Source organism: Sorex fumeus, unplaced genomic scaffold (genome assembly GCF_029834395.1).
Source record: "Sorex fumeus unplaced genomic scaffold, SorFum_2.1 ptg000061l, whole genome shotgun sequence".
Lineage (NCBI taxonomy): Eukaryota > Metazoa > Chordata > Mammalia > Eulipotyphla > Soricidae > Sorex > Sorex fumeus.
Genome location: NW_026606118.1, coordinates 11,469,207 through 11,489,824, shown reverse-complemented (window position 1 = coordinate 11,489,824; position 20,618 = coordinate 11,469,207). Strand labels below are relative to the sequence as shown.

Below are 20,618 nucleotides of genomic sequence, written 5' to 3'. Positions count from 1 at the left end.
AAAATGTTTAATTTTTAATTTTTTATTATTTATGAATGTGAATAAATATCTACATTAACTATCATGTGGAATGTGAGGGAACAGATGGAACTTTCTCATTTCTCTTTTACTGGGATAAAAAAGACTACTGGAAATAATGTTAACCAAGTCTTGAGTCAACAACTTTCAATACACTGTTATTTATTTATGAATTTATCACTTTATTATTACTCTGGTAGCATTAAACTTTCAAGTTTATCAAAGCATATGCTCATTGTAGTGCCTAATGCCTAGAAATATATCAGATTTAACACTTTCTATGAAGCTATATTACTCTGATACTCAAAACTAACAGAGATATTACAAAAAAAATTCAGACCAATTTCATTGATGAACATCAATACAAAAATGCTCAACAGAATCTTGGGAAATCCAAGCACATAAAAAAAAAGTCATATACCACAGGGCAGAGTCTGGCAAACTCCCCGTGGCGTACCAAATATGCCAAATACCAGTAACAATGATGGGTCTCATTCTCCTAAAGAGCCTTGAATATAATCTCAGGGCTAGGATGAAAGAGACGTTACTGGGGCCTGCTCGAGGCAATCGACGAATAACAGGATGATGTATGAATGAATGAATGAATACCATGATCAAGTGAAATTCATCCCAGGGATGCAAGAATAGCTTAATATATGTAAATCAATGAGCATAATGCACCACATCAATAAACAAAAGGTAAAAATCATATTACAATTCCAATTGATGCAGAGAAAGCTTTCGGCAAGATTCAATACCCACTGATGTGAAAAATCCTCAAAAATATAGGGTTGGAAGGAACATTTTAAATTTAGTGACAGACATTAATAAAATGCTCATAGGCAGTATTATTCATAATGGTGAAAATCTGAAAACATTTCCACTAAGATTAGGCACAAGATGAAGTTGTTTAGTGTTCAATTTAACATTATATTAGAAGTCTTGGCAACAGCAATCAAACAAGAAAAGGAAATCAGAGGTATATAAATTGGAAAAGAGGAAGTCAAATTGTCTCTATTTGCAGATGACATGATGATACACACTGAAGACCCTAAAGTGTCCACACAAACAATCCTACAAACAAAAAACCAATACAGCAAAATGACAGGATATCAAGTCAGTACACCCAAAAATGATTTCATTTCCTGTATGCAAATAATGAATCAGAGGAGAAAGAGAGCAAAGAGTCTATTTTGTTTAAAATAGTGTCCAGATACATCAAGTACCTAGGAATCAATTTACTGAAAGAGGTGAGAGAACTAGTCCATGAAAATTTCAAGGTACTCAAGAAAGAAATAAAAGATCTTAGGAAATGGAAAAACATTTCATGATGGTGGGTTGCAAGACTCAATATTGTCAAAATGACCATTTACCTAAATTACTATATAGATCCAATGCAATACCTATCCAAAATCAGAAAACATCCTTCAAGGACTTAGCACAGTCAGTTACAAAGTTTGTGTGAAATCATAAAAGATCCTGCATAGTCAAAAGTATACTGAAAAATAAGAAACTGGAAGGCATCTCACTTTCTAACTTGAATCTATACTACAAATCCATAGTAATCAAGACACCATGGTCACTGTCACTGTACTCCCATTGTTCATCGATTTGCTCGAGTGAGCCAGTAACATTGTGAGACTTGTTGTTACTGTCTTTGGCATATCGAATATGTCACGGGTAGCTTGCCAGGCTTTGCCATGTGGGCAGATACTCTCGGTAGCTTGCTGGGCTCTCCAAGAGGGGTGGAGGAATTGAACTTGGGTCGACCAGGTCACTCGCGTGCAAGGCAAACACCCTACCCACTGTGCTATCACTCTATGGTACTGGAATAAAGAAAGACTCTGACCAATGGGTGAGAATAGAATATTCAAGAATAAGCCTCCATATATATGGTCAGCTAATTTTGAAATAGAAGCTGGGAGAATAAAATGGAATAAAGACAGCTTTCTCAACAAGTGGTGGTAGGGAATTGGAAAATCACATGCTAGGAATTAAATCAGTATATCATGCCTTCCAAAAAAAGTCAACTCAAAGTGGATCAAAGACTTTGAGATCAGACCTGAATCTATAAAGTACACTGAGGTAAACCTTTCCTCCCCGCCCCGACCAGGTCTCCGGCAGCCAACGACCTCCAGGACCAGACACCACCATGCTGAGACCACTCTCCGCACACCTGAAGGTACCGGCAGAGGGACAAAGCCACGTGGATTCCAGGGCCGAGATCTCCAAGCCTACTCGGATTGGAGTCGAGCATCCTCCACCCAGATCCTCCAAATTCCAGTAGGCGGGGGTCACACCCACCAACTGGCCCCCTGGCGCCGTGTAATCCCATCAGCGTCCAAGACTCAGAGACTATAAAAACCAGATCCCGGAACCGCGAGGCCGCATTCGCGGTCGCGCGACATTTTATTATGACATCTCATTCCTACTTTGACAAACTGGCAGGCTCCCGAATGTAACCTGCCCACACGGCAGAGTCTGGCAAACTCCCTGTGTCATACCCAATATGCCAAATACCAGTAACAATGATGGGTCTCATTCTCCTAAAGAGCCTTGAATATAATCTCAGGGCTAGGATGAAGGAGACGTTACTGGGGCCTGCTCGAGGCAATTGACGAATAACAGGATGATCTGTGATCTGATCTGTGATCTGAGGAAAACCAAGGCAGAATGCTCTAGTCCTCCAAAGAGTAGTCAATGATATGATTGACAGTGACTGCCATTGGCAAAGGCTACAGAATCAAAGTAAATAAAAAGGGACTGCATCAAACTTAAATATTTCTGTATGGGAAAAAGAAACAGAAGCTAAAATGAAATAAAAGCTGAATAGGAGGAAATATCACTATATCACTGTCATCCTGTTGTTTGTCAATTTACTCGAGTGGGCACCAGGAACATTTCTATTCATCCCTGCCCTGAGATTTTAGCAGCCTCTCCTTACTCATGTTTCCCAATGATTGGAGGCTCTCTCAGGGTCAGGGAAATGAGACCTTTTATAGTCACTGGTTTTGGCATATTGAGTATGCCACGGGGAACTTGTCAGGCTCTGCAGGCTCTGCCTGTGCAGGCAGGATATTCTCCATTTTCCACTGCTTACCGGGCTCTCCGAGAAGTGTGTGTGTGTGTGTGTGTGTGTGTGTGTGTGTGTGTGTGTATTTCTCACTATGATTTGTTGCTTACTGTCTGAACTCAATCAAACATGGTGTGATAATTGGAAAATGGGTAGGAAGTGTCTTATGATGTGTTGCCGCATGGTCCAGAAAGCAGCCTGGACCATGGTGGCAGTTGGGTAGTGGTGGCCAGCTGCCAGGGCTGGGTCCTTTAGGGTGAGGAGGGCTCCTGTCCACCTTCCTCTGGGGTGGCCAAAGTGGACACAGCCTGTCACAGAGTCCCAGGAGGAAATAGTCACACACAAAATATCAGATAAAGGGTTGACATCCAGTATCTATATATTACTCAGAAAGATCAAGAAAAAAATCTAAAAGACTCATCAGAAAATGGGGAGAGGAACTGAACAGATACTTCATGAGGGAAAACCAATGGATGGCCAACAGGCACATGAAAAAATGTTCATCATCACTTATTTTTAGGGAAATCCAAATCAAAGAGGCAAGGAGAATGGCACATATCAAAAATACTGGGAACAATCTCTGTTTGCAGGGGTGTGCTAATGTTTTCTGACCCAATACCTATATGGGTCAGAAACAATATGGAGGGTACTCAGTAAACTGAGAATGGAGCTCCTATATGACTCAGCAATTCCGCCTTTGGTTATCTAAGCCCAGGAAAGGAAAATATTCATTCGAAAGAATGTGTGCACACCATTATTCACTGCAGCATTCAGTACTATAGCTAAAATTGGGAATGAACCTAGATGTGTTGCAACAGATAAGTAGATCAGGAAGATGTGGTATATATACACAATGGAATATTATACAGCTATAAGGAATGATGAAATCATGCGCTTTGTGGCAACATGGAGAGAACTGAAAGACATCATGTTAAATGAAGTAAGCCAGAAGAAAAAGGATAACCATAAGATGACATCGCTTATCTGTGGTATTTAGAATACCTGGATGAGGGAATGCAGTGTTTTAAAGGGGGAAGGTGGTGGTGCCCAGTTCAACCATAGCCCCAGAGTATAAGAAGAAAAAAAAAGAGCAGAGAAGAGGGGGAGAAGAGACAGGTGAGGAGCAATGGGGTCCAAATCAGGGGACTCAAGTACAAAGGTGGGGCTAAGGAATGATAGAGCTAAATATCCAAACCAGAGAGTCAATAATACCAAAATCAAGAGAACCAAACTTTAACCACAGAACTTAGAATGGAGCTTATCAAAGGGGTAGGCTGGAGCTGGCAGGGGATATGGGAGGGAACCCGGGAAACTGCGTGAAGGGAAGGTGACACTAGTACAGGGATGGGTGTTGCAATATAATGCGTATGAAACTCAACTATGAATAACTGTAAATCACAGTGCTTTAATAAAAAATAATTTAAAAAAGAAGCATTTTAAATAAAATTTAAAGTAAAGTAAAGTAAAGGCCCTCCCGTTGATCATCGATTTGCTCGAGCGGGCCCAGTAACGTCTCCATTGGAAACTTTGTTGTTACTGTGTTTGGCATATCGAATACTCTCGGTAGCTTGCCGGGCTCTCCGAGAGGGGCGGAGGAATCGAACTCGGGTTGGCCATGTTGGCTGCGTGCAAGGCAGACACCCTACCCGTGTGCTAAAGGATGTAAAAACAGAAATCCAATTATGTTGAAAATAAACAGCCACTAATTTGTTTTTTTTTTTGTTCCCCATCCACACTAACACAGAGAGAAGACCAATTATAAAGACATTACCAAACACTCAGTAGCTTATTAACTTCATTAATTATCTGGGATCACAAAGGAACATTTAATAAAGTATCCTCTCTCCTGAAAGATAGTGTTTTGGTACTTGGATGATGCTAACAAACCTCTTAATTTGTTCAATCCAGAAAGCAATTTATCCTCCCAGTGAGAGGTGATAAATTAACTGCCAGACCCACTGACCACCCCCAAAGCTGCAGGAGGAATCACCCACACAACAGCTACACGAGGATACAGTCAGGCACTGAATAAAGTCCCAGCTCTGACTTTATTAGCTGATGACTACACAGTTGGGCAGCAGCATTGAAAAAACTTTCTGTGAGTGACTCAACCTGTGGGCTGGTATCTCCTGCCTGCTTGGATAATGGAGATCATTAGTAAGAGCCTGGGACGATGCTTTAGCAACTGGCAACCAAAAAGGAGGGTACGTACTGATTTGTGACATTTATCACCATTTCAAGCTCCAACATGTTACTGCCCATGGAATTGAAAGAAATGCCTCATAGCCAAGAATTTTGAAGTATTTCCACCACATAGATACAACAGATGTTAATAATTCATGTGCCCAGATAACAATAATATGTAGAAAAGAAATTAGGAAGTGAAAAGTTTCAAGGATTGAAATATCTTTGACTTGTAATAGCCTTCATTCAATTGCAAATTTACTTTACAATTTCATTCTTAAGAACCGTTATGTTTAAGACTGGGTCACAATATTTCTACAAATGTAATAGCTGATTTTTCCAAGTGATCAAGTGATATATATGCATGGCAGAGCCTGGCAAGGTCCCAGTGGCATATTTGATATGCCAAAATCAGTAACAATAACGGGTCTCATTCCCCTGACCCTGAAAGAGCCTCCAATATGGCAGTGTTGGGAGAGATGAGTAAGGAGAGGCTGCTAAAATTTCAGGGCTGGGACAAATGGAGACGTTACTGGTGGCTGCTCAAGCAAATCGATGAACAACAGGATGAAAGTGAAAGTGAAGTGATTTTTCCAAGCTAGCACAAACCCTACTCTACACATGCCGTTGTTTGAGACTTAGTACACATGTAACATTAAAGAAAATGTGTGAAGGGACTACAGATTTTCTCTCTTGATGATACTTTCAGTGTGGATAGTTTTGGCCATTACATTATACCCTGAGAAACTGGAAGTAGATGATAAAGTCTCTAGAATGTTCTCTAAGCCAAAGATATCTGGATAACTTTGATCATCCACCCACATTTTTTTTTCTCAGATTACAGTCAGGCAGTCTTGCATCTTGATGTTCCATGCATGCCAGGCACTACACTGGGTACCCAGGAAGAAAACACTCAACTTTGAGTACACAAGATTCTATGTTTTTAATGGGAGAAGAACGTGATGCTAAAAAATGCTAAAAAGTATTATGTATGAAACCCTGTCAGTAACAATACTGTAAATTATAGTGCAAAAAAACATATATATGTGTATACAAAGAACCTTATCGTAGAATCAGACTCCTGGGAGGAGCCAAATTGGTGGTGACATTGGTGGAGAGAAGTTGAAGGGATCAGAGCTATAAAATTGTGTGCCTGAAATCTAATCATGTATAACTTTGTAATTTCACAGTGACTGAAAAATAAATCCATTTTATTTTAAAAGAAAAATAAAGTGACACCTCCCCCCACAAAAAAAGAAACCCTTCATGTTTTGTAAAAAAAAAAAGTAACTCTGGTCATATCTTTCCCTTTACTACCTTCACTTTGTCATTAATAGTCCAATTTTTTTAATGCTTTTTTTGTTTGTTTTTGGGGGCTCACACCCAGTGGTATTAAGGATTACTCCTGGCCCTGTGCTCAAGTATCACTTCTGGAGGGGCTCAGGGGGCCATATCTGATGCCAGGGATTGAGCCTGGGTCAACCACATGCCGAGGCATGTGGCCTGCTCGCTGCACTATCTCTATGGCCAATATAATCCAATTTGACAGGAAATACAAAATACTGTAACTGAAACACAGCAGATGCCCTAGGAGTGGAGATTTTGATTAACCATTCTATTCTCAGTGACTGATTCAGTGTTTGGCTTATTACATCCGCTGATTAAGAATTGCATTAACTTAATGAAAAATGAAAGAAAGAAAATGGAATAAAAGAAATTTAAAATAATGATGAAAATTGTAAAGGTGGCTTTCTGGGAACCCCATGACATCCCTATATCCCAAACATTGTGAAGGAAATAAAGTTGCGTCCATTGCCTGTCTTTGCCTGTTTGGGGGCTGTACCTCCAGGAATTACTCCTGGCTCTGTGCTCTGGGATCACTCCTTGTGGTGCTTGGGGACCAAGTGCAAGACAAGTATCTTACTATAACTATACTATGTTTTCTATCCTGGATACCCCATTGCCTACCTGTTGGTGTTCTGGTTTTGGACCACATTTAGTGGTGCTGGGGACTTACTTCTGGCTGTTTGTTCAGAGATTACACCTGGTGGGTTTAGGGGATCATATAGGGTACCAGGGATCAAACCCAGGTCAACTGCACGTAAGGCAAAGACCCTATCCACTATGCTATGTCTGCAACCATTGCCTATTGTTAATTTTCAAGTCAATAGCTAGCCATCGCTAAGTTTTGTAATCCTCACAAATGTCTCTGAGAAAAAGAATGGACTTTCAGAAAAACAGACTTTTTTTAATTATTGTGTTCAATGTTCACCTGCACGCATATATATGAAAACGTAGTTGATGTACCTCAAATTCCTTGAGAAATTTTTCTGCTTTGAGGCTGTTGTTCAGATTGTTGATGCTGTCAGCCAGCTGTGGAACTGAATTGTTCGACCATCCATCAATGTCTTCTTTACTTGAAAGCACATTGTCCCAGATGGACAGACTGGCCCTTAGCCTGTCCATGTTCTCGTCGATTTTTTCAGAGACCTGAGAGAGAAATCAGAAGCTGTATCACAAGCATTGTAGCTTTAAGATTCTCATTGTCTGGCCAAGTAATATATGTCTTTTACTGAAAGTAATGTCCATGTTTTCTTAGTCAAAAAAAATATATTCTGGTAGGAAAAAAGCAAACTTGTGAAAAATTACTATAAGCAAATTAGTATAAGGGATTCAAATAAATGCTAGGCAAAATATTGTGTTCTTGGAGAGCTGATTGAGACATTCAACTATTATTTGCTAATTCGAAAACTAATAGGTCTATTGGAGTTCACGACAATGCTATGAAACAATTTTCATTTAGGGAAGTATTAAATTTATTTTTCAAGTGAACACATTAAGCACTTTTATTTATAATCCTAAGGTATAAAAAGTGGACATCAGGGGCTGAGCTATAGTACAAAGCTATACTTGCTTAGTATGTGTCTGACACAGATTCAATTTCCCAGCACCCCATATGGTCCTCTAAACATTTCACCAGGAGTGATCACCGAGCATAGAGCCAGGAATAAATCCTGAACATTGCTTCATTGACTGGTTTGTCTCAAGACAATGAAAAAAGTGGATATCAATTAGATTTGGATAGTATAAGTAAATGCACAGGAACTCAACAACTTAGCATGTTTTAACAAAAAAATGGAGGCATGTACATTTTTCTGCAATTATTTGATCAGACTAGGCAAATATTAATGTGTAACTTTAGTAATGTAGTTTTAAAAAATGAACCCATTATAGACAAAGCTTTGGAACCTAAGTATTTATGATCTCTGTGTTTAAAAAAATGTATGAATGCGTTGGAGAGTTCCAAAGAGATCAGATAAATTGTTCTGTGGTCAGAGCAAGAACTAAAACAGTGATATGTTCAATATTTTTCACTAAACATATTACATTCCTGGATCTGAGAGATTCTATAGGAGTTAAGCCTTGTGCGTGATTAACCCCAGTTCAATCACTAGCAACACATATGGCCTCCTGAGCATCCCATGAGGAATGAACCCTGAACACAGAGATAGGAGTGAGCTCCAATCACAGCTAGATATTTCTCTCAAAAATTACTCTTATTACTTTACTTGAAATTACATTGTGTCTTAACATTATAAAGGATTACATACATTCTTTCATTTATATCCATAATTCCAGAGTTTTCACAGAAAACTACTTCATTTTTTACTTATAAATGTAGTTACAAATGAAATTCTGAAAAGGCTGTGAATAATTTTTGCTTGTTCTTTTTCTTGGGGGTGAAATTTGGGACACAATTGGTTGTGGTCATGGAAAAGCCCTGTAAGGACACAGAGGGCATTTACAGTGACAGGGACTGAACTGGGGTCGGCATTTGCAAGGTAAGAGTGTTACCCCTCACACTATCTGTCTGGCTTTAAAGCTATGAATAATCGTAAATAAAAACAAAGTGATTTTAACTACTTATAAGTCTATATGAGCAATAATTTTTGTTTTGTATTTTTGGGTCCAAACTGGTGGTACTCAGTTCTAACTCCTAGCTATGTGCTCAGGAATCACTCCTGGCAGAATTTAGGGGACAATATGAGGTGTCAGGGATTAAATCTGGGTCAGCTACACACAAGGCAAATGCCCTAGCCACTATACTATTGCTCCAGCCCCAATATGAACATTCAAATCATTTTCTTTGAAATGGTATTGTGTGTTTTAGCACGGGTGCAGTTGAAAGTGGAATCCAGGTACTCTTGAAGGCAAGTCAGAGTGATGACACATATGTTTTGCATCTAGGCGCTCTGGGATCACTTTCAGGCATTCATCCACCCTGAGCCTGGAACAGTCCTGAATACCACAACCCGTGATTCACAAATGAAAACCAAACTTAATTCACATCTCAAGTAATGCTTTGCCCAAGAATGTGCTCGATAAATGTGAATATTTAAGCTGTCCAGTGATGCGCTTACATCCAACCATTTGTCCACAGCACTTTCCATGTCTGTTTTCACCAAGACAAAATCACCACTGTGAATGTTCTTCAGCTCAGACAGCAACTGTTTTCCTTTGCTGGTAAAGCTATCCAGTTCTTTCTGTTTATTATACATTTCATTCTTGGCAGTTTCATGCTGTAGACATAAACGTTGCCATGATTAATAAAACAATTAACAGTTAGTCAAAAATTTAAAAACATCTGCTTCCAAGAAATTTAACTCGACAGAACTTTTTCAGAAGCTCTAATGAGCTGTAGGAATATAAATATATATGTATATATATACACACACACATATATATGATTTCAATTACTAGAATTCTGATGTCAATTGTTTAAGTTGATACCATCAATATCAAGTATCCATTTAAATGTATAAAAAGGTCAGTAAAGAACGTATTGCAAATGAAAAACATGCTGAGTAGTCTACAAAAATAAATATATTTTGAATGATTACCTTAGATAAAGTCCATTTAAGATCCTCCTGATCTTTTATAGTAGTTCTGATAGCAATCACATTGCTGGCGTTTTCTAGGACTTTTGATACAGCTGACTTGAAGTTTTGATATTCTCTTACTAAGTCAATGAGTCCACTGCACTGACTCTGGCTGTCATGACAAAGAATATACAGTATTTACTACGGTGGGTTAGGAAAGGTAAGTGTTCTTCATGATTCGACCAGATGTAACGTCTGGACTATATTCAGTGACAGATGCTGCAATCAAGACAAAATCTCATTGTTACCTACTGGGGTCAAATGCTTGCTGGTCAGTTTAATGGAACTCTCATGATGAATGCTCATGAATAAAGAAATAACACAGAGAGTGAGACAAAAATCTAGGAGCACAATGACAAGCAATGATGCCTCAGATGTTTTTGGTCACTAAAATTTACAGAGATGTTATCAGTTTTTTTTATCAGTTTTCTAAAATTTAACTAATTTATAATGGGGTGTATTGAGAGGAGCAACCAAAACAAAGGGACCAGAGAAATAGTATAGGGGCTTTGTTACTTGTATTCAACGTGGCCAAACACCTTTCGATCCCCAGCCCTGTGTATGGGTCTCCAAGCATTGCCAGGAGTGATTTCTGAGTACAAAGCCAGGAATAAGACCTGAGAATTGCTGGTTGTATCTCCCTCCCTCAAACTAACAAAAAAAGAGAATGAGAGAATAACACAACAAGACAAAGCCATTATTCAATAACTAAAAGACACAGGTTTTTTCCCAATAAATATGAATTCTCTGAAAATTTTCAAAATAGAAATATGACTTTTAACTTTTTATGAGTATAAATATATACTACTACACCTAGAAATTTTTCCTAAGAAAGATATATTCACTAAGCTTAGGGTAAGATATCACTCTTCAAACCAATATTTATAATTGAAGAAAAAAAGAGAAAAATGTGAATGCTAATTCTGGCACATTATTAAAATCAAATATTGTGCAATCTCTAACAAAGGCAACCTTTAACAAATCATACCTTGGGAGAATATTTTAATACCATAGAATAAAGTTTGTAATGTGATCATATATTTAAAAGTCTAGAATTTTGTTGAAAATTTCTTTCATGTTGTGCAAAGAATGTATTGACGTTTAATATATTTCAATGCATAAGAGACACAAAATTATTTATCAATTAGTTTTTTAGAAAATTAATTAGGCATATATATGTTGACCTATTTATGAACTCTTTGTTTTACTGATTTTTATGATTAGACAATACTATGGTAACCCTTCTAGCTGTAAAATATTGAATTTGAAGTGTACCTATGATCTTAAGATAACTTCCCTGACAAATTCCTCTTCTGGGGGAAAAGAGTTTTAATGTCATTAAAGAGATGCCAAATCTCTAAGATCACAAAAGATGTGTAATTATTTACCAAATCAACAAAAATTAATATGCAATGAGTATCCCAGTGCTCCAAAGCAAACAAATAAAAAAAAAACATTTTCACTTACTTTTCATGAATTAATTTTTTGGTATCATCCCACATTACTTCTAGGCGGTTTATGTCCCTATCAACTTCAGGTGCCAATGCTACATCTTTCTGGGCAATTTGCTTAGCTTTGTCTTTCAACCAACAAAGCTCATGCTCATGAGAATTCAATTCATCTTCTAACTGATTGAAGACTCTCAACCTGTAAATTATAAGGTTATTCTTGTATTTAATAATAGAGTGAACCACACTGCTTCTTCAGAAAGTCTATAAAGAGAAATGAACAGTAAGTAAATGAATGCATATAAATGAATAAAGATCCCTTATAAGGTCAACTTTGTAAGACTCAGATTGTACCTTAAAAGACATTTAAAACCACTCTCATTATACCAACTTTCTCTTAGGACTGTATTGTATTTTCTTTTTATTTTATTTTGATCACTTAAGATTTTTTTGTTATTGTTTTAGAGCCCTACTTGGTGAAGCATAGGGGTCACTCCTGGCTCTGCCCTCAGGAGTCACTCCTGGTGGTGTTCAGGGTATCAGAGGTGATTCGGAGAACCAAATCTGGGTTAGTTGTATGCAAAGCAAGTGCCTTACCATCTATACTATCTTTCTGGCCCAATTAAGATTGGTACTGAACTTCAGCAAAGCAGGTGGGTACTTATTGTCAAAGACAATTAGTAAGCAATGCTTCTGAGCCATTACACCAAAATCGTGTTAAATAATGTTAATTGATAATTCCAAATTACACTTGTTTGATTCCAAATAAAAAATTTGACTGAGTTCTATAGGACATTGATGTCCCTCTTAAATATAGGTCTTTAGCAATATAAATACAAGGGTAGTAGAAGCCTATATATGAAAAAATGATGTCATAAAATTTAGTAGAGTCAAAAAATTTAAGAGCTTTCTATCTTGATGTATATAGCTATTTCCCTACTGCAACTAGAGCAGCTCTATAGATGAGAGAAGGAATGTCTGGTTGGAGAATGCCATCATTTATTTTCAACTTTAGGGTACCAATTGCAGAAACTTTCATTCCTAATGAAAGTAGTATTACATCATAGCATCATATGAACTGTAGTTGTATATCATTGAAAATCAACATTTGTCTATAGTACACCAAGGTCACTGCTGAAGGTCCATTTTCATCATCATACAATTGAGCTCTTTGATCTGATTCAAACTTAATTTCCTTTTTCCTTCTGCCTATTTCTCATAGACTGTATAGTCCAAGAGTTTATGTTCATTTTATTAAGCTCATCAGATAACAGGTAAAGTCACAATCTTCATTTATGGCCACTCTCCTCTGCATTTAAACTACTCTTCTACTTGTTTGTTTTCTCTACATCCCACACGTGGATGAAGTGATATTTATTTACATCTGGCTTACTTCACTCTGTATTTTTAATCAGAATACCGAGTGTATTGAAAAGATTGCCCAGGGAAATAGCTCATTTCGCATTCCTAATATATACTACTTGAATATTTGTGAAAAGTGGCCACACAGAGGCAGTTGCAGACTCATTCTTGCAGTCTGAGCAACACGCAGCAGAGTTTATAAAATGAGCATACAGAAATTATTCCGTTTAATTTCCAAATCTCAGTGGTGAGCAAAAGGCAAAAAATCCCAAGAAGGGAGGTGATTTCTTGGAGGTAAAAAGTGAAATGACTCAGATTTAGTAAACCCTTCAGACTATCATTTTTCATAGCCTCTGTATGACTTTGGTGAGCTGAATGTGAGGAATACTGAGAATTTGAATTTGTGTCTCCTGCAATTATGAAGTTCTTGCCATTTTTCACATTAGCCCTTTGATCCTCATGGCCTCTTCCACAGTCTTCCTTTGCCCCGGAGGCTATTTTTCCTTCTTTATTGTTAAACTGGTTGCATAGTTTATAGTCCAGAATAAGGCAAGTATCCCCAGGAGCTCGGGAGGCAAGTAACCCCATCACCTAACTAAAGTTTAGTAATTTTATTCTGATTTTTTTTTTTTGCTTTTTGGGCCACATTCTGGCAATGCACAGGGGTTCCTCCTGGCTCTGTGCTCAGGAATTGCCCCTGGCGGTGCTCACGGAACCATATGGGATGCTGGGAATCGAACCCAGGTTGGCCGCATGCAAGGCAAATGCCCTACCCGCTGTGCTATTGTTCCAGCCCCTTGATTCTGATTTTAAGGAAGCAACCCACAATGATTTTGACCAAGTCAACACAACCTGATTGATTACAGGCTCATGACTGTGTCTGACTTGCTTCTGCATTCTTCCCTCTAAAAAGATGGGGGACAAAATGAATCCAAAGACATTGAGTGGGGGTTGGGGGGAGTTTTACTACAGAGATAAAATAAGATGGAAATATAAAACCAAATTTCCCCTTAAGGAAATGAATGTGTTGGGCTCAGAAAGCATCACTCCCCTTTTTGCCCTACAAGAGAAGATTTCTCCTCTCTCTCTCTCTCTCTCTCTCTCTCTCTCTCTCTCTCTCTCTCTCTCTCTCCAACTCCCTTCAGCCACACTCCAGCCTTCTCTCAAGGACTAGCAGCCTCCTGAGTGAAATCCCATCTAATTTTCAGAACTACAAATCTACTTGAGTCACTTCTCCTCTGCTTTGATTTCTGCTGCAGAAGAGTCCCATGTCTGATCAGTTAGAAATAGCTTTAAACTACTTCAGCTGATCTACAGCTTCTACTATAAGATCTGAGTGCCTCATACAGAGACTGCAGGGAAACCCTTCAGGAAACGAAAACATTTTCAGTGCTTCTTAATGGTTGGTTACATTCATTTTATCCTCAAAACTTTTATTTATTGATTTGTTTTGAGGCTGTGTCCGGTGATGCTCAGGGGTTACTCCTGACTCTGCACTCAAGTATTACTCCTGGTGGTTTTGGGGGATCATATGGGATGCTTAAGATTGAACCGAAGTCAGTAATGGGCAAGGCAAGTGCCCAACCCACTGAACTATCTTTCCCAGCCACCAAATATTTATTTTTAATTGTGTTTTTGAGCAACACCCAATAGAACTTGAGGCCTAGTCCTGGTTGGGTGCTAGGAGTTATGCCCTGGTGGTGCTGGGGAGATCATGTGGTACTAGAGATCAAACCTGGGACTCCTACATGCAAAGCCTGTGCTCCAACCTACAGAATTTTCTCTCTGGTCCTTTCTTCAAAATATTTTTCCTTGGGACTGGAGAGATAGTATAGAGGGTAGGGCTCTTGCATTGTACACAGGCCATCATAGTTCAATCCTTGGCATCCCTTATGCTTTCCCAAGCACCTCCAGAAGTAATTTCTGAGTGCAGAACAAGTAGCGACCCTTACACATCAATGAATGTGACCCCAAAGGCAAACAAAAATATTTTTTGTCGTATTCCTTTTATTGTTGCTGTTTTGCAGTCAAATCCAGCAGCGCTTCAAAAGGAAAAGGAGAGAGAGAGAGAGAGAGAGAGAGAGAGAGAGAGAGTGCAAGGGAAGGACAGTGCCCCCCATAGAGGGAGGCTGGGGGTGGGGGTGGGGTATTGGGGGATGGTAGCAGGGAAACAGGGGACAATGGTGGTAGGAAATGTACACTGGTGAAGGGATGGGTGCTGGATCATTGTATGACTAAAACCTAATTATAAACAGTTTTATAATGGTCTATTTCACAGATATTCAATTAAAATTTTTTTTAAAGTAACATGGAGTTCATGCCCAATTCAATCAGCTTAATCAATGGCTGAATAAATAGCAGTACTCCTACACTGAAAAAAAAAATAATCCTGCATGGGGCTGGAGCAATAGCACAAGTGGGTAGGGCATTTGTCTTGCACACGGCCCACCCAGGTCCGATTCCCAGCATCCCTCCCATATGGCTCCTCGAGCATCGCCAGGAGTAATTCCTGAGTGCATGAGCCAGGAGTAACCCCCGTGCACTGCTGGGTGTGACCCAAAAAAGCAAAATAATAATAGTAATAATAATAATAATCCAGCAGTTCTTGGACCTTACTCCTGGCTACGCACTCAGGAATAACTCCTGGTGGGGTTCAGGGGACAATATGGGGTATCAGAAATTGAACCTGGGTTGGCCACATACAAGGCAAATGCCCTGTCCTACCAACTATACTATTGCACCGGCCTTATCTTTAAAACAGTTTCTAAAAGAAATTGCTAAGTAATGGGACTATTAAGGCCTTACGCAACAGCTGATTTCCAATCTCACCAGACAAATGCATCATGCAGTAAATCACTCACTAACCAAACACACAGATAAAGGGGTCTCCTCTCACCTCTGCGGGAGGGCGTGGCGGGCTGGTTCTTTCCCCTGCTCCCTGTCGGCCCGTTCCTCTATGTCCTCGAGGCTCTTCAGGAGCTCCTCTCTCTGGTCTTGGAAGGCTCTTCTCAGCGCAGCCAGGGCCTCCGCCTCGCTCTGCTTGCTTCCCAGAAGATTCTGGATCTTCTCAAGCTCCAGACTGAGGTGATCGGCCGCAGTCCTGCAGGAGGTCCTCTGCTCTGAACCCCCGCTTTTCAGACGGTATTGGGCTTTGGTGAGGGTGCCATCCAGCCCGATGGCAGCAGACCCCAGGGCCTTTGCATCTCGGACGGCCCCACCCAGGTCCTTCTTGAGCGCGGCCGACTGCTTCTTGCTCATGCTGTGCGTGGCCTCCACGGCCTGCCTCAGCCGGTGCAGCTGCCCTACCAGAGAGGCATGACTGTGCAGGAACTCAGCCAGCTGCGCCAGGGCCAGCTGCCGCCTCTGCACCACCTGGCTGGCCTCTTCGAACAGCTGGAAACAGTCCTCCGCCTTGCCCTGCAGGAGATGGTGGTCCTCGGCGCGGCCCAGGGCGCACAGCTTTGCCAGGTGAGCCCGCAAGCTCTGCAGCTCGCCCCGTTTGCTCTCCACCTCGGCCGCGTGGTCCTGGAAGCAAGAGAGGAGAGTTAACGATTCTTCAGATGACCCAGAGCTCACCATGGTCCTGTATGTCACAGCCCCCCGGGAGGTCTCGGCAACCACCGCAGGGCGCAGGGTTCAAAGTCAAGGGCAGCGGATCTTTGAGAAATGGTCTCAAAGCTTCTTGCTGGGCCTCTTGATGGGATTCGCATAAAGTTCAACCCTGACTGGGAACTCACGGGTGGACTCAAGAGTTCATGCAAAATTTTTCTTTATGGGTAGAAATAGAAAAGATTTGGGGGCTGGAGAGACAGGAAAGGGGTAAGGTGCTGGCCTTACACGCAGAGACCTAGGTTCGATCCCTGGCTCCCAGCAAGGTCCCCTGAGCACACAACCAAGAGGAAGCCCTGAGTACTGCTGGGTGTGCCCCAAATACCAAAAATTAGAAGAGTTTTCATATAATATAGGTGAGTATCCACATAGCTTTTAAAATCAAATTAATTTTAACTGTACCTATTCATACATAAGCTATCACATGCACTCAGATAAGTTAAACAGTAATTCTCACAAAACAAAGTATCATTAAAGTAAATTCTATAATTTGGTATTAGTTTTCAGCATTGGAGCAAGACATACTGGGAAGCTTAAAAATGAAAAGTCTCATGACTTTACCCTAGGAATAAGTTCTTCACCGTGAAGACACAGTGTCTTAACATAGTTGCCTATTTTTTTAAAATTTTTTTTATTAGTGAAACACCATGAGGTACAGTTGTAGATTTACTATTTGCCTATTTTATCTGAACTGGCTGCATCTGCTATGTTCACATGTTTCACATGAGTTTCATGCCGCTTGGACCCATACATTCAATTATTAAACTTCATGTGAATACAAAAGCAAATTACTGCCAAAGTTCTCTGTTAAATGGTACCTCCTATTGTCCATGAGTTCTCCTTAGAGAAGATGTTTCTTTTGTCTCAAAAGAATGTAACATACCTTGTGCCTAGTGAGAGCTGCATGGTGGTCCGTCATATTGATCTCCGAAGATGTTTGTAATTCATTGAGAAATAGCTTGATCCAGACAGAGAAGGAGAGCAGCAGTTCATCAAATTGCTGGTGCTCAGCAACCACAGACTGAAGAAAATTAATCCTATAAGGGAAAGGTAGGAAAGCTAAAATGTCCCTCTGGGGCTTAAGAGAGAGTAAAGCACTTGCCTGGCATGCTACTGACCCAGGTTCGATCCCCAGCATCCCATATAAACTCCTGTGCACCACTAGAAGTAATTACTGAGTATGGAGACAGGAGTAACCCCTGAACATTGCTGAGTGTGACCCAAAACTAAAAACAAAAAAATAAGTTAAAATGTCCCTTCATGAAGGTACATCATTCATGAGAAGCTTCTGCAATCACTTAGTCAAGGAAAAAAGTGATATTCTCCTATATGGATACATTGGAGTATTTGATGTTTTCTGCTTCTCACTTTCTTTCCTTCCTTCTGCATCTTGGGAAATGCCACCGCCTCCCCCCGCCCCTCGCTGGTGGTCCCACAAGTGACTCTTCTTTCTTTTCCCTTATCATCACATCAGTTAATGCATTTCCTATTGCACCCATGCCCTGGAATATTCTGGGCTCATCACTCCATTTCCATTGCTTCCATCTAGTCTAAATCACTTCATCTCTTGCCTGACCTCAACAACACATTAAACTGTTCTCCATTCTGCCCCCAACTTGCTTGCCTTCAATCCACTCTGCAGGTAAGAAGATCTATGGTGATTACAATGTCATCACAACAGTCTATGCCACAAGGGCAGCTTCTTGTTGCACACAGGGAGGTAATGTTAAATCCCTAAGAGGCTGAGCTTGATCACAATGTCTTTATAGTACTTAGTACAACCTAAACATCCTGCTCGTTCCTTCGTTCAGATGCATCTCCTCTCCCACGTCATCTTCCTTCCCCAGTCTCTCATGAGACAGGACTTTCCTTGCCTTATGATTGCTATTGCTCTAGTCCCTGGAAAGGTGCTTGGAATATGGCCTCCGACAAGTCATTGACTTTGTAGTAAGTCAGTCATAACACTGATAAAGTGTTATGACTTTAATAATAATAAAGTGGCTTGGGTTGAGAATCCAAAACCAGAATTAGCAATTCCACCTTAATTAAATATTGATTTTTATCACGGTGACTTATACCCAAATTTGTACTCAAGTGAACATTCATGTTCAGTCTTACAAAATTTACATTGATTTCATGCATAAATTATATTTTGTATTCCTCTTTGCATTTGTATTATTTTAAACATCCTTGATTTCTCTTGTGGAATAGGCAGAGGGCAGATTCTTCTCTATTCTAGAGAAAATGACTCATCTGTAAACAGTTGGCACCAAACCGTTCAGAGACATTTCCCAGAATCATTCATTTGTGCCCTCCTTCATTTTCTTCACACTCTGCTCATCTCTTACTGGTTCCTTGGTATACCAATGCTATCACATAACTCAGGGCAAGTTTTTTTCACTTTTATGGCACCAGAATCTGATCTTGTGCCTTATACTTAGCAGATATCCAATAAACACATAGATTGATTGAATAAATAAATGAATCATGAATCAAACACAAGTTTCATTGAAGTGAGCATGGGACTCTTTACCTCAGGACATAGAAGAGGACACTAATCATAGTTGACAATAAATATTCTCCAAACAAATAACCAGAAAGATTAAATGCACTACTTACCATTACAAGGCTACTTAATACAAATTCAAGGCAACAATATATTTTCTTGGATATTAACGTGAATTATGTCAAATGTCAAGTTAATAAAATAATTAACTTTGTCTCCAATTAATGCATTACTAATTGTTACTCTCTGCAAGGATCTACACTGAAATAAATAGAATATAAAATATTCACATATATAAAATATATGTACACAGTATATATTCATATAACACACAGAAAGAGTTTTTATTTACCATTTTTATTACATCTTAATGTAATAAAAGCAACATTTTAACTACCATTTTTTCTCCTGCACACAAACAACTTGAGCAATGATTATTACAAACACTTATCAATATATTTCAACTAGTTTGATCATTTGCCTTAACAGTGAACTAAAATGTTCCATTAGAGTTCATCAGAAATAATTCTTCTTGATGATTTTAAATTTGATGATTTTAATGACAAAAAAGGCCCTTTCCTTCCCTTTTATTAACAGCTGCAAATAGCTTAGTTGAATAGAGGTCAACAAAATTTTACTTGCTTAATTTAGATGCTCGCTATATATTTTTTCAAATGAGCATAATAAAAAACAAATCGAAAGCCAACCTCTTGCTAATGATCTGTGGCAAATCTCTCCATCGCTCGTCCAGCTGCTCCAAATGTAGTTTCATCACCTTGACATCATCTTTGGAGGCCACAGAGAAGAGTATTTCCTTCAGTTGCAAAAGATTGCTATACGTGGAGGCCTGGGATACAACTTCATTTTGCAGTGCCTGCCGGAAATAGAAGGATTGAGTACAGTCCTCATCCCAACACGACCAGCAGAGGATGCATTCGACACATGGCACATTGGTTTGCACTTCACATCCACGGTGTGCATTTTTGCAAACTGGGACCAGGCCAAATCATTACATCATTACTTGATTTTGAAGGGAGCCCACTTACCACAAGGCAACTTAGAAAATACCACTAAAATCTGAATGAGTTTTTCAGAGTCTGAGTGACATTAAGTGAGGCAAGTAGAGAAGCTGTAGAATTTCTTTCAGGGTAAATAAACTGAGTTGGAGTGATAGCACAGTGGTAGGGCGTTTACCTTGCGCAGTCTGGCTGAACAGGTTCGATTCCTCCGCCCCTCTCAGAGAGCCTGGCAAGCTACTGAGAGTATTCAATATGCCGAACACAGTAACAAGAAATCTCACAATGGAGTCGTTACTGGGCCCGCTCGAGTAAAATGATGAACAATGGGAGGACAGGCAAAGAGAATCAAAGAAAATGGGAGCTGACAAGAAATATGGCACAGTGGGGTTCCAGGAGCCAGGAACAGGGTCTTTCTCTCCATTTAGAGACTAAACTTGAGGTCTTGCTAGGTTTCTAAGA

The 20,618-nt window shown here is 39.7% G+C and overlaps 1 protein-coding gene across 5 annotated transcripts in view; it reads right to left on the bottom strand.

Annotated features, from left to right (window-relative positions):
• SYNE1 (spectrin repeat containing nuclear envelope protein 1) overlaps positions 1-20,618 on the bottom strand; it is a 566,819-nt gene that overhangs the window by 320,447 nt on the left and 225,754 nt on the right. For all 5 annotated transcript variants that reach the window (XM_056125930.1, XM_056125931.1, XM_056125932.1 and 2 more), the window contains 7 exons: positions 19,848-20,014; positions 17,518-17,671; positions 15,922-16,550; positions 11,683-11,862; positions 10,177-10,327; positions 9,697-9,855; positions 7,583-7,765 (listed from right to left, as the gene is read on the bottom strand). In XM_056125930.1, coding sequence (XP_055981905.1) covers positions 7,583-7,765; positions 9,697-9,855; positions 10,177-10,327; positions 11,683-11,862; positions 15,922-16,550; positions 17,518-17,671; positions 19,848-20,014 — 1,623 coding nt within the window. The remainder of the gene's footprint in view (positions 1-7,582; positions 7,766-9,696; positions 9,856-10,176; positions 10,328-11,682; positions 11,863-15,921; positions 16,551-17,517; positions 17,672-19,847; positions 20,015-20,618) is intronic.